This window comes from Pelodiscus sinensis, chromosome 2 (assembly GCF_049634645.1).
Source record: "Pelodiscus sinensis isolate JC-2024 chromosome 2, ASM4963464v1, whole genome shotgun sequence".
NCBI lineage: Eukaryota > Metazoa > Chordata > Testudines > Trionychidae > Pelodiscus > Pelodiscus sinensis.
The window spans coordinates 247,583,529-247,596,773 of NC_134712.1; the positions used below are offsets into that span (position 1 = coordinate 247,583,529).

At 49.7% G+C, this 13,245-nt stretch overlaps 1 protein-coding gene across 2 annotated transcripts in view; it reads right to left on the reverse strand.

Annotated features, from left to right (window-relative positions):
- Positions 1–11,045, reverse strand: part of LOC102449437 (cryptochrome DASH-like) — a 37,566-nt gene extending 26,521 nt beyond the window's left edge. The window contains exons 1-5 of one of the 2 annotated variants that reach the window (XM_075922858.1): positions 10,869–11,045; positions 7,894–8,066; positions 5,473–5,566; positions 3,045–3,175; positions 1,496–1,644 (exon numbers count right to left, since the gene is read on the reverse strand). In XM_075922858.1, the coding sequence (XP_075778973.1) occupies positions 1,496–1,644; positions 3,045–3,175; positions 5,473–5,566; positions 7,894–8,066; positions 10,869–10,937 (616 nt within the window). In that variant the 5' untranslated portion in view covers positions 10,938–11,045. Of the gene's footprint in view, positions 1–1,495; positions 1,645–3,044; positions 3,176–5,472; positions 5,567–7,893; positions 8,167–10,868 lie in introns of both variants that reach the window. The other variant, XM_075922859.1, reaches the window with a different exon arrangement.
- Between the last annotated feature and the right edge of the window lie 2,200 nt (positions 11,046–13,245).

Genomic DNA, 13,245 nt, shown 5'->3' on the forward strand with positions numbered 1-13,245 from the left:
GGGCTTTAAAAATGGCGGCGCCCGGCAAGATGCAAATGAAGCCCAGGATATTTAAATCCTGGGCTTCATTTGCAACTTCGGTTGCCTACATTAACCACCCTAGTTCGAACTAGGGTGGTAGTGTAGACATACCCCCAGGGATTAATGAGTGCGCTCTAGAGCTTATAGCACAACCATTCTCAGTAATAACGCTAGGTGGAGCTATTCTCTGCTCTCAGCTAACACACGTTCTGCTCCGCTTGCCCATACGTTGTTTAAGGGAAAGCTCATCAACATTAAGATCTTTCTTTTCAAAACTGAAGTTAATTTCTCAATTACACCTTTGTTGTTTGATTGTTTTCAATGGTTGGGCAAATCTGTAGATAAATAGCCAGACTATTTACAGATGTTCCAATTACTTAGGGTATGTCTACACAGCAATGCTAATTTGGGATACCAGAGGTATCTGGAAATAGCTACCCTGCATCTTTTGAACATGTCCGCTATTGTGAAATATAGCAGACGAGCTATATTGGCATGCCTGTAAACCTCATTCCACGAGGGATAAGTGATGTCTTGACATAGCGCTTTATTGCAAAATTTGGTGCCGTGTACACACACCAAATTTCACAATAGCCTATTTCAAAAAGAATCGAAATAAGATACACAATTTATGTAGCGCAAATTGCGTATCTTATTTCAAGCTAAGAGAGCAGTGTAGACACACCCTTAGGGTATGTCTACACTTGCACCCTCTTTTAAGAGAGGGATGCAAATGCAGCTGAGCGAAAGTGCAAATGAAGCGCAGATTTGAATTTCCTGTGCTTCATTTGCATAATCGCAGATTGCCGCTATTTCGAAATACTCTATTTCAAAATAACAAACTCTATGTAGACGCAGTTATTTCAGGAGAAAACCCTTCTTCCGAAATAACCGGTAAACCTCATTGTAGGAGGAATAAGGGTTATTTTGGAAGAAGGGTTTTCTCTTGAAATAACCGCGTCTACACAGCGTTTGTTATTTCGAAATAGGGTATTTCAAAATAGCGGCAGTCTGCAATTATGCAAAATGAAGCATAGGAAATTCAAATCCGCGCTTCATTTGCAATTTCGCTCAGCTGCATTTGCATCCCTCTCTCGAAAGAGGGTGCAAGTGTAGAGATACCCTTAGATTTCAGGTAGAGCCCATCTATTTCTTCTGTGGTTGTACAGTGCCTAGCACAATGGGGTCTATATCTAGGACTCCTAGGTCCACAATAATACTAATAAAGGTAATAAATTGAGCTTCAAAACTCTTTGTAATTATCCCCTTATAACAAGACGTAGGCAGAGCTACCATTAGCCCACATTTTCAAGAACGGTCACTGGTTTGGGGTCACTGGTTTGGGGATACTTCCAGTTTTGGGTGTCTCCCATGTAACACCTTGGGTGTGATTTGCAGAGTTGCCAAGCCCCATCAACTCCATCTGAACCTAATGGGAGCAGCGTTGACTTGTTTTGCAACAACATTTTCCTACCCTTCAGTCCAAACTCCTCTGGCATGGGGATGCAGCCATCTTCAACTCCTGGGGCCAGAGGCTTTAGCTGATCTGCCATCTGCACAGTTGGACGGACTTTGCCCTGAGACTCCACTGCTTTTCGGAACTGGGTATAAACATCAGGCAACCTGTGTGGGTCACAGCAGTTAGGGCTGCATAGGAAACAGGCTCCCGCAGTTGTCTCCACACAGCGATACACTGCCCCAGCACAGTAAGTCGATGAAAGGGCAGGGTGAACATTTTAACTGTGAGCTTGTGACCTTAGGAACTGCCCAATGTCTAGTTGTAAAGGGTTCAATGTTTCGTCAGCAAATCCTATGAGGCCTGACAAATTCATTACACCAACCATATTGTTCTCATATTTATCTCTAAGGAATGCTGTATGCGGTAGCAAATAAAAGCTGCTGATACACTGGTCATTAATATCATTGTGCCTTGTATGTTTGCACAACATATGAGAAACGCTGGATACGTACTGATATGCTATCAAGTCTGCAACCAAATCAAGGAAGAAACTGGTTTTTCCCATACAAGAGGGAAGGTAGCTAATATACATTAAAGAAGCCTCATTTAGGCTAAGGCCCAGTCTCTGTCATCTGGAAAGTTGCTCTGGTAGATACCTCTGGCAGACAATAAAATGAGCGAGGTGGATGAAATGATCTGCATTTCTCCTGTTCCTCAGCACAGAGAAGAGGGGCGTGTGAAGGAAGACACCCTCAGTGCTCGGCTTAGAGAGCAGGTCTGAAACAGGCCAGGGCAGGCTCAGCCAAGGCAAAGTCTGGATGCTCCTATCTAGCCATTGTACTAAGTGCGGGGGCCACTGTGAGCACAGACAGCATTCGCCCTGCTTGTCCTGCGGGAAATGCAGTCAGCCAGCCATGTGGGCACCAGGGCCTTTGTCACCCTGGGACAAACAAAGAAGCAACAGGAGCAAACTGTGCCTTTTGGGGGAGGTGAAAACAATTAATAAATAAAAGGCCCCCTCCCTCACCAATGGTACAGAAGGGCCAAGAGACTCCTCCCCACCCCCACTGGTATAGAGGGTCAAGAAGCCCCTCCCCTGTGGAGCAGGTGGGTCATACAGGCTTCCCCAGCCCTCCTCCGGCTGGGGTAGATGGGCCCAGAGGACCCTGGGGCAGAGACTCAGCTGGTGCACCAATGGTACAGCTGGAAGGACCCCCTTGAGTGTGCCCTGACTTTGGGTAGGTTGGCAATGCTGGGGGTAGGGTTAAGACCTGGTGCCCTGACCCTGTTCCCCAGTGGTAGCACCTGGTGGAGCAGGGTGAGCCTTGGTGCCCCGACCCCGATCCCCAGCTGAAGCGCTGGGAGGACTGGTCGAGGGTGGACCTGGATGAGGCCCACCTGTGGCTACACCCCTGTGGTGTACATTGTCATAACTCCATTAAAGCCAACAGAGCTATGACAACTCGCACCACCTGAGGATCCGCCCTCTGACCCTGCAGTGAATGCAATCGGCGGAGGGTGGGGGGAAAATGGGCAGCATCCCCACTCACAGGGACCGGTCTACCTGGAAATGTGGCTGAAGGGCAGGTCGTCCCGGTGATAGAGAGTGGATGCCCAGAAGGTCTGGATCTTCACCCCGTGATGAGCACACACCCGCTGCAGCGCCTTCTCCACGTCCAGCTCCTCTGTCGTAGCCTAGGGCCAACGGGGATGCTCCTGTCAGCTCACCCAACCTGCAGCTGGACATGCAACTGAGAGCACATGGAATGCCTCCCGCACACCCAGAGCCCTGCTCAGGAGCTCTCTCCTTTCCTCGATTTATCTTTTGCCTCAATCCCTCGCACCCCTCCTATTGAGAGGTGAGTACAAGCAAAAAGCCAACCATTCCTAGAGATGCTGTGTCCTGGCTTTCATGTATCAGATAAGCACCCATCAGCGGAACCCAACTACCCATCGACCTGTCTGCTATTACAGCCTGACCCCGCGCCCTTGGAAGCCAGTGGGAAATCCTTCCTCTGAATGCACAGACCTCACATCAAGCTCTTAATGGGCCAATTTCTTGTAGGCACCATAGCAGCATTGGCTGTTGGGAAGGACTCTGAAGGAGAAGAGGAACAGCTCAAGGAGAATGAGCCATGGGCAGCGGGCACGAAGCACTGGGTCCACAGCATACTGATGTCCAGGGGCAGCTTTCCACTCACTTCAGTGGGCTGTGCATCATGCCCAGAGAGAGTTGTAGGAAAAGTGGCCACACGGCGCCGCTGGTGGAGCCAGGACTCGATGTGACAAGATGGGGTAAGCAGGGAGGGGCACAGCTGCAATGGGCTTTTAACTCACATTGAGCAGCTTGTGCTGGGGGATGAATGGATTTTTAAGTCCAGACCCACGCGAAGGGATCTCTTCTGAAGGGCTGTGGCTGTGATTCGGATGGGTGGCTAGGGACATTGTGGGTTTCCAGTAGCGGCTAACAGTTGGTTCAATGAGGATAAGCTGGGCCAGCCCCTATCACTGTCCCAGACCCCACACCTGACTCCCTTCTGCACCTTACTCTGGCTTCGGACACGGGCAGTTCAGATTCCAACCAACAGAGGGGAGTGCTGGCCAGTTACTTGCCACCCCGTTCAGCATGAGCAAGGCCGTCCCTACTGATAACACACAATAGCAGCTGCATAGGACACCACAAAATTTGGGGCACCAAATTGCCCATATTTTGTGGTGTCCTAGGCAACTGCATGCTACGTATCGGTGCCAGCTCCAGAGGCTAGTCCATCCCTCGGCTGGCCTCCCTGTGGGCTCCGTGCCAGCTCCAGTGACCAGCCCCATCCTCGAGCTGGCTTTCTTGTGGGCTCAGTGCTGGCTTCAGCAGCCAGCTCCATCCCCCGGCCAGCCTCCCTGCAGGCTCAGTGCAGATCCCACAGCCAGACACATCTCCTGCTCGGCTCTCCCGTGGGCTGTGCCCAGCCACCACTCACCAAGGGAAAATGCTGCTTCTTTCCGACTGGCTGTGTGGCTGCCCCCTGCTCCTCCTTAGTTCTCCAGCCTATGCTGGCCCTCCAACCTCCCATCTGCTCCCTTGAGGCTGTCAGGTGAGCCTCCCTCCTTGTCCTACTCCCCACAACTCTGGGCCTGCCCCCCACAGCTTCTGCCCCCGCAGCTCCCATCCCCACAGAGGGCCCCACCCCACAGGGGGTGCAGATGTCCAGGCTGTGTAGGGCAGCAGCATTGTTAAGGTTGGCCCTGATTATGAGGCTTCTACTTCTCTGACTGCAGGGAAGAACCCCTCTGCCCCCTCCTCACCCATGCAGCTGCTCCACCAGAGCAGTCAATTCCTTGCTCTCCCGCCGAGCTCCTCCCTCGTGCTGACACGGGGCCAGATTTGCTGGGCAAATCGGTGGAGCTCCACTTCTGCCAACAGCGCGACGTCCTACCCACAAGATAAGGCCTCTCTCCTCCTTTCCTTCCTGTCCCTGTCCGAATGTGGGGACACTTTCGCTGCCTCCATTTCCCTATGCACCACTACGCTGGGCTCTTTGCTGGCACCTCCTTGTTCCCACTGCACCCTGCCTGCCTGGTCTTGGCTCCTACTCTGAGACAGGAGTCAGGGCGTGGTAGCATGTGCACATCATTTCTGCAGCTTGAGGGACATTCAGCAGTTTCCAGCAGGAGGAAGAATATTGCTCTGCCACTGAGTCTCAGCCTAGCTCTGCCCCATGGCAACTGGAAACTGCCTTCCTTCAAGGCTCAGTGCTTCAGTATGGTCATGCATTATCAGTGGCCTATAGCCTGTATTCCCTACAGGTCACCCACAACTGACTCCCATCCTCCACTTGGACCCAAGACATCCCTGGGAACAAGCCAGCTTCTGAAGGGTTAATGACATCACAGTAGCAGAGAATTTTGGGGACTCTGAGTTCACATGGCCAACACGGCCTTGCCATAAACATTCTCACCAATTTTTTGCTGAATCAACAGGGTTTAAACTTTTATTTTACCTCTTCATGGAAAGCCACGGCAGTCACAGAGCCCAGCTGCGTAATAAACTCATGAACCACATCTTCTGGAGTCCCTTTCCTCACCACCAAATTACTATGGACACACAAAATTGGAATGAATTAGGCTTTCTGCGATTACTTATTATTAATAATTATTTGTAATAACATGGCACCTAGGAGCCCCAGTCATGGACTAGGATCCCATCATGCCAGGAGCTGTACAAGAACAGACGAAAACGATGATCCTGCCCCAAACAGCTTGCAGTCCAAGTATGAGACAAGAGACATCAGTTGGATACAGCCAGTCAGAGCTAGGAGCATAAAAAAAGAGACATTTATTATTGCCTCTCTTGTCCTTTTTTCCCGCAATTTCACATGTGCATGGCCCTCATTGTTTATGGCCTGTTGAATGCAAACTGTTTGGGACAGGATGTCATCTGCATTTGTATTTGAGAGGGAAAAGAGAAAAGATTAATTTATTAACATCAAAAAAAGCAGGGCAGTGACGCTACATAGCTCTGCGATAGTTAAAGCAACGCCATCAGAACAATTTAAATTCAGCACTTTACATTACACAAAAATACTGCTTCAAGAGGGAGCTTGGATGGGTTTCAGTTTGGGGTGGGGCAGAGACATGCTATGGAAATGGCTGTTCCTCTCCACGCATCCAACATGAACATAAGGGGAGAGTTATGCACGAGGTGGGGGGAGAGGGGACACACCACTATACATGGATAAGGTGAGGGAAAATTACAATCAGGTCTGTTAAAACTTGGATTTAAAGGACATGGCAAAAATTAACACTGGCGCATAGGTCTGAATGATCTTAAAAACCAGAGGTCTCTACCACTGGATCCAAAGAAGACTCTTTGACCTGCAGAAGTGTTAGGTTTTATAAAATCTTTGTGAGTCAGTCACATGGCATCACACACACTTGAGCAGTTCTGAGTCGCTCTAGTAGAGGGCAGCGACACATATACATACTGGCCAGTTTATTACCTTTGTTAGGGATTCTAACTGGTCCTCCTAAAGCAACATAACCCTTTTCACAGATCATAGCATTCTGCAGACCCAAAGGTACATTTCTGGTGTGATGATCCACAACTGTCACCTCCATGTCCCTCAGGAGAAGGCAAGCCAGCTGCCGCGCATTCTGCTAGTCAAGGACTAACACCTTGCTGTGATCATACTAATGTGAAGAAAAAGTGCTTGGAAGATTTTAGGTCCTGTCCATGCTGGTTATTGCTAATAACTTTCCCTAAGCAGCGTGGATAAGGAGATTTTCCTGAGAACCGTGTTAACAGTGGTATAACACTGATCTATGGTCTACACAGAACGCGATAGTCCATGCTGATCTGGGAAAACATCTTTCATGCATCAAGAACTAACATTGAGCTCTACAGGATAGGAAGAGAATGGGGATGGGGAGACCAGCCTTCAACTTCCTTCTCTACCACAAATTTCCTGTTACTTAGACAATTGGTCTCAGTTTCCACCTGCAATAAAAGTACTTCCCTACGACACGGGGCTGTTGTGAGAATAAATACTTCATATAATGTGAGGTGCTCAGCTATTATGGTAACGAACGTGTGACGGGATGGACAAGGCCCTGAGACCCCCGGCTGGAGGTTTCTGGCATTATCATACCCTGCGCTAAAAAAAAAAAGGACCATAGAGAAGTCCTTCAGGCACATTAGAGTGGCTGCAGGAGGCTCCAACCAGTCATGGGACAGACAGGAAGGCCTATAAGAAGAAGCTGTAGGATCAGCCTCAGCTCAGTGCCTCTGGAGCCCTGAAGGAGTAAAGATGGGGTGACTAGTTGAGGGAGAAGTAGCACCTTGGACAGCTCCGTGTGGGGAGCTAGTGTGGACAGAAGTTAAGACAGAGATAAAGCCCTCCCGTACCGTGGTCAGGATGCGGAAACTGTCTCCAGGAGGGAAGCTCTGGAGGCACCACTCTCTCAGTGTGGGGAAACCAAATGGGAGACTATACAGAAGGCACCAAGATAGGCCTCTCTTAAGTACGTATCCTGGAAGGGGGTTGAGTGATTTGCACCAGGCTGTATGACTTGTCTGAAAGGCTTATAAAGAAGAGTGCAGGCACACACGCTCAGCAGGAGGTGAGTATTGCCCCATTACAGGGAGCCATATAAAGACCTTAAATAAATATGCCATAACCATTGACAATGGGGTTTCTTCCATAATATGAATCCTCTAATTCTGGCTGCTGCTAGAGACAGACTATTATTGGGCTAGTATGGGAACTCCTGCGTATTTATGTATTAGCAGCAGGTGCTTAAACTCGGTTATCACAAGCTTAGCTTGTACCATAGGGCAGACAAGTTTTAAGGAAGAGGAGCTGGAAGAATCAAGTGGGTTAAACAATAAAACAGACGCATGATCATGACAAATCCCCATGTACCTTCCTTTTTTCTTGAGCGTTTGTCTTAGGTCCTTCACGCTTTCCAGTAAAAATTTTAGTCGGTAGGGCCCAGTCTTTGGGAAACCATAGTGATAGGTTCTTAGGTAGTGTCTTGGATCAAAGCAGTAGAGAGGAATGATATAGTCTGCGTTATTCTGAGCCCAGAGCAGTACCTGGAAATAGAGAGGAGCATTTATGATGTCAGTGCCCCAGGTGTCTTCTTTCTGTACAACAATTCATGGCACCATTTCCAATTTTCCTTTATTCACACTCCTAAAGAAAAAGGGAAACATGCAACTGGATATCGTACCAAACGTTTGTTATATGACAGAGTCACTCTCTCTGCCAGGGCCCGATCCTGCACAAACTTTGTAGGCAAAACTCCCATTGACTTAAAACAGACCAGGATCAGGGTGTAAAAATTAACTACTATAAAAATTAAATACTTCCTCAAAGGAGCTTCCACAGCACAGGGGTGAAAAGTCAGTAGGATCATGCTGACTAGTCAGTAATCAGATCCCCACAGAAGTGCTTCAAGGCTAACCGGGGGATGCTATTGCTTTTATAGCCACCACCTCCAACCTCTCCCTTCCCATTCACAGAGCCAGAACCCTTCACCACAGCCAGGTACCACTGAGTAGTGATAGGGACACTCTCCCATCATATCATCCCCACTCTTGCCCTACGCTGGGATCTGCTGTCCTCTCAGACCCTGTGCTGGCAGGAAGAGAAGTGAAAATGTGGCCCTAATTGAATAGGCTAAAATTTGTGGGCAGTGTTCAGAATAAGCTACTGGGCATGAAAAGCTCAGAGTGATATTTGTAATAGCAGGAGTGCTCTCTCCAGACTCCTATTCAAATTCCAATCTGGGTATAGTAGACTTCCGATAATCCAGAACCTTTGGGATTTAGGTGGTGCTGGATTATCGGATATGCTGGACTATCAGGAGGTACTATAAAATGGTTATATTATATATATATATACACACACACATATATACTATATATAAAGTCTTTTTAACCCTTTTTATTGTAGCACAAGCATTGTCCAGCATCACACAATGCCAGGGGCAGACTGACTCGGTCCCGTCCAGTTTTGCTCGGTTCAGCTGCTGCCGCTGCTGCCTTGTGACTCGTTTTTTGCCAAAGCTCACTCATTAGTCTCTTGCCATTTTGATGCCGGACTATCAGGAGTGCCGTACAATTGGATGCTGGACTATTGGAGTTTTACTGTAATTGCTGTTGGCCTCTCTAAATTCTCCTCTAGTCAGGCAGGATACTGCACTGATACTTGATTCCTAAAGCCAAGCGCTGCTCAGAACTCTTTCAGCTCCAAGAATCCCAGTATGTCCCATTCCTCCCTCCCAGGGATGATGTCTGCAATGTGCTTGGAGACCCTTGGATGGCTGTTGCTAAGGATGTAAAAACCACGTACAATAGTTAACTGATTAAATGATTTGTTTGATCGGTTATCCAGGAGCTGCTCCGGTCCCAGCTCTCCACAGCCATGGGCCGCAGGGGCTGTTCCTTCCCCACTACAGCAGGGACTGCTCCAAACCTGCCGCAGCCATGGCCATGTGGGGAGGAACTCTGGTTAGCCAGTAAGCATGCTGGTAAGGCATATACTTACCAGTTACCTGGTTAATCTTTAACATCCCTTCCTGGTGCTATAACAAATACATGGCACAACCCATGATACACTAAGGGCAATGCAAATCATGATCACTAGGGCCCTACCAAATTGATGGCCCCTTTGGTTAATTTCTTGGTCATAGGATTTAAAATTCCTAAATTTTGTCATTTCAACAACTTGAAATCTGAAATGTCATGGTGTTGTAGTTGTAGGGGTCCTGACCCCAAAAGGAATTGTGAGAAGGGGACAGAAGGTTATCGAGGGGGTTCCATTTCTGCTATTCTTACTTCTGCACTATTGGTGGTGGTAGCGGCAGCAGCAGTGCAGAAGGATTACATAGTATGGTACTGTCACCCTTATGTTGGCAGTGCTGCCTGCAGAGCTGGGCCCTCAGTCAGCAGCGACTCCTCTCCAGCCTCCCAGCTCGGAAGGTAGTGCAAAAGCAGAGCTGTCCCATCCATTGGACTATGTGAGATTGCTTCCCGGGGCCTCAGATGGCCTGAGGGATTCCCAGGGGCTGGGTGCACTCCACCCCCATGCCCACCCCTGCCGTAGTGGGAGCTGCAAGAAGCAGAGTGACCTAGCCCCAGAGTGCTTCACACCGTCATCTCCCAGCCAAGCCAGTGCCCTTGCTGGCCCCAGACCTCCCTGGTAGTCCCCTGGATCAGTTGCTTGGAAGAGGGGAGGGTCTCAGAGAAGGAGCACAATGGGGGCAGCGCAGGGGTGTGAAGCGGTGGGGCAAGGGGGCGGAGCTGGGGCAGGAAGAGGGGGTAGGGCTTGAGCGGTTGCCCCCGGCTCCACCCCCGTAGCAGTGAGGCTGGGTAAGGGTGGCACTTCCGTGACCTCTCTAAAAGAACCCTGCAGCTCCAGGACCCCCTGGTCTCCCTCGTGCGACGGTCCGGGGGCAGGCGCACACAAGTCCCGCTCCGCAGCAGAGGGCAGGTGTCGGGGTCCTGACACCATTCTCAGGCTGGGGATGTGGCCGGGCCCTAAGGGTCACACAGGGACCCTTCCCACCGGGACCAGCACTCAGAGAATCCCCCCCCCCCGGGCTTTGAGCAGCCCCTTTCCCCACCCACAACAGCCCTGCTCTGCCCTTGTGACCGCAGCGGAGGACCCCGGCCCGCCAGCCCCGTTCCCGCAGCAGCAGCCGCGGGGCGGAGCTCAGAGGTTACATAAAGCCACGTGCGGACGCCGCTGCCCAGCGCCCGGGGGCAGGCGGAGCCGGGAAGGGGGCGCTCAGCGGCTGGGATGCGGGGGGGGAGGGGGCGCAGACCGAGCCCCTGGCTCCGCCGCTGGCTCCGGGGGCTGCGGCCGCTGCCTTGGCCCCCGCCCGGCCCCACCTGGCTGTCGTGGTAGCGCAGGTCGGTGCGCAGCAGGCAGATCACCGTCCTCGGCGCGGCCCCCGACATGCTGCAGGCCCCCTGCCCCCGCGGCTGCCCCGGCCTGGCTCCCCTGCAGCCTCCGCACCGCCCTGCGAAGGCCGGCCCCTGTCGGGCGGGACCCGGCCCCTGTAGGGCGGGGACAGGGCAGGGCAGCGGGAGCAGCGCCAGGCTCGTTCCGCCCGGGGTTCTGCAGCGGTCGCGTTTCTCCCCGCTCCTGCCCAGCCTTCAATCCCTGATTGCCCGCGGCCGGCCGGGCCAGGCCTCCCGCCCTCCAGTGGCCACCCACCGATGTGGAAACTAATCGGAGCCCCCTGGGTCTTGCCATTTGTGCCTACAGTTACCCTGGCCCCATAATGTTCCAGGTCCACGGAGGGCGGCCGCGAAGTCTAAGGGCGCTTGGTGATAGAAATGTAGCCGTGTTAGTCTGGGGTAGTTGAAGCAAAATGCAGGACAATGTAGCACTTTAAAGACGAACAAGATGGTTTATTAGATGATGAGCTTTCGTGGGCCAGACCCACTTCCTCAGATCAAATTTGATCTGAGGAAGTGGGTCTGGCCCAGGAAAGCTCCTCATCTAATAAACCATCTTGTTAGTCTTTAAAGTGCTAAGGGCGCTTGGATTCTCTTAAATGTCAACCCTCCGAAACAAATCGGTCAACTCAAATCGCAAGCAGGATTTGAGGAGGAGGTTTTGGTACAAATAGAAAAACGTAATGTTAATACATCACCGGGACCGGATGGCATTCATCCAAGGGTTCTAAAAGAACTCAAATGGGAAATTGCTGAGCTATTATCTGTGGTTTGTAACCTAGCCTTTAAATGGGCTTCCATACCTAAGGACTGGAAGGTAGCTAAGGTTACACCAATATTTAAAAAGGGCTCTAGAGGTGATCCTGGCAAATACAGACTAGTAAGTCTAACTTTAGTACCAGGCAAATTAGTTGAAATAATAGTAAAGAATAAAATTGTCAGGCACGAAGAAGAACATAATTTGTTGGACAAAAGTCAACATGGTTTCTGTAAAGGGAAATCATGTCTTACTAATCTATTAGAGTTCTTTGAAGGGGTTAACAAACATGCAGACAAAGGAGATCCAGTAGATATAGTACACTTAGATTTTCAGAAAGCCTTTGACAAGGTCCCTCACCAAAGGCTCTTGTGTAAATTACATTGTCATGGGATAAGAGGGAAGGTCCTTTCATGGATTGAGAACTGGTTAAAAAACAGGAAACAAAGGGTAGAAATAAATGGTAAATTTTCAGAATGGAAAGGGGTAACTAGTGGTGTCCCCCAAGGGTCAGTCCTGGGACCAATCCTGTTCAACTTATTCATAAATGATCTGGAGAAAGGGGTAAGCAGCGAGGTGGTAAAGTTTGTGGATTATACTAAACTATTTAAAATAGTCAAGACAGAAGCAGACTATGAAGAACTTCAAAAAGATCTCACCAAACTGAGGGTATGTCTACACTACCACCCTAGTTCGAACTAGGGTGGTAATGTAGGCAACCGAGGAGTAACGGTAGTTCGGAATAGGAAGCCTAGTCCAAACTACCTAGTCCGTGCCGTGAGTAGCCGCGCGGCACAGAGTCCGCACTAGCGGACATTTGAAAATGGCGGCGCCCAGCGAGATGCAAATGAAGCCCGGGAAATTCAAATCCCGGGCTTCATTTGCAACTCCGGTTGCCTACATTACCACCCTAGTTCAAACTAGGGTGGTAGTGTAGACATACCCTGAATGATTGGGCAACAAAATGGCAAATGAAATTTAATGTGGATAAGTGTAAAGTAATGCACATTGGAAAAAATAACTCCAACTATACGTACAGAATGATGGGGGCTAATTTTGCTACTACAAATCAGGAAAGAGATCTTGGAGTTATCGTCGATAGTTCTCTGAAAACTTCCACACAGTGTGTAGCGGCGGTCAAAAAGGCAAATAGGCTGTTAGGAATTATTAAGAAAGGGATAGAAAATAAGACGCAGACTATCTTACTGCCCCCGTATAAAACTATGGTACGCCCACATCTTGAATACTGTGTACAGATGTGGTCTCACCTCAAAAAAGATATTTTGGCCTTAGAAAGGGTTCAGAAAAGGGCAACTAGAATGATTAGGGTTGGAACGGGTCCCATATGAAGAGAGGTTAAAGCGACTGGGACTTTTCAGTTTAGAAAAGAGGAGACTGAGGGGGAATATGATAGAGGTCTATAAAATCATGAGTGGAGTGGAGAGGGTGAATAAAGAAAAGTTACTCAAAATAGTTACGTCCAAAGCTGACTGCTAAGCATTAGAAAAGGATCTAACAAATCTGGGTGACCGGCCAACATAATGGCAG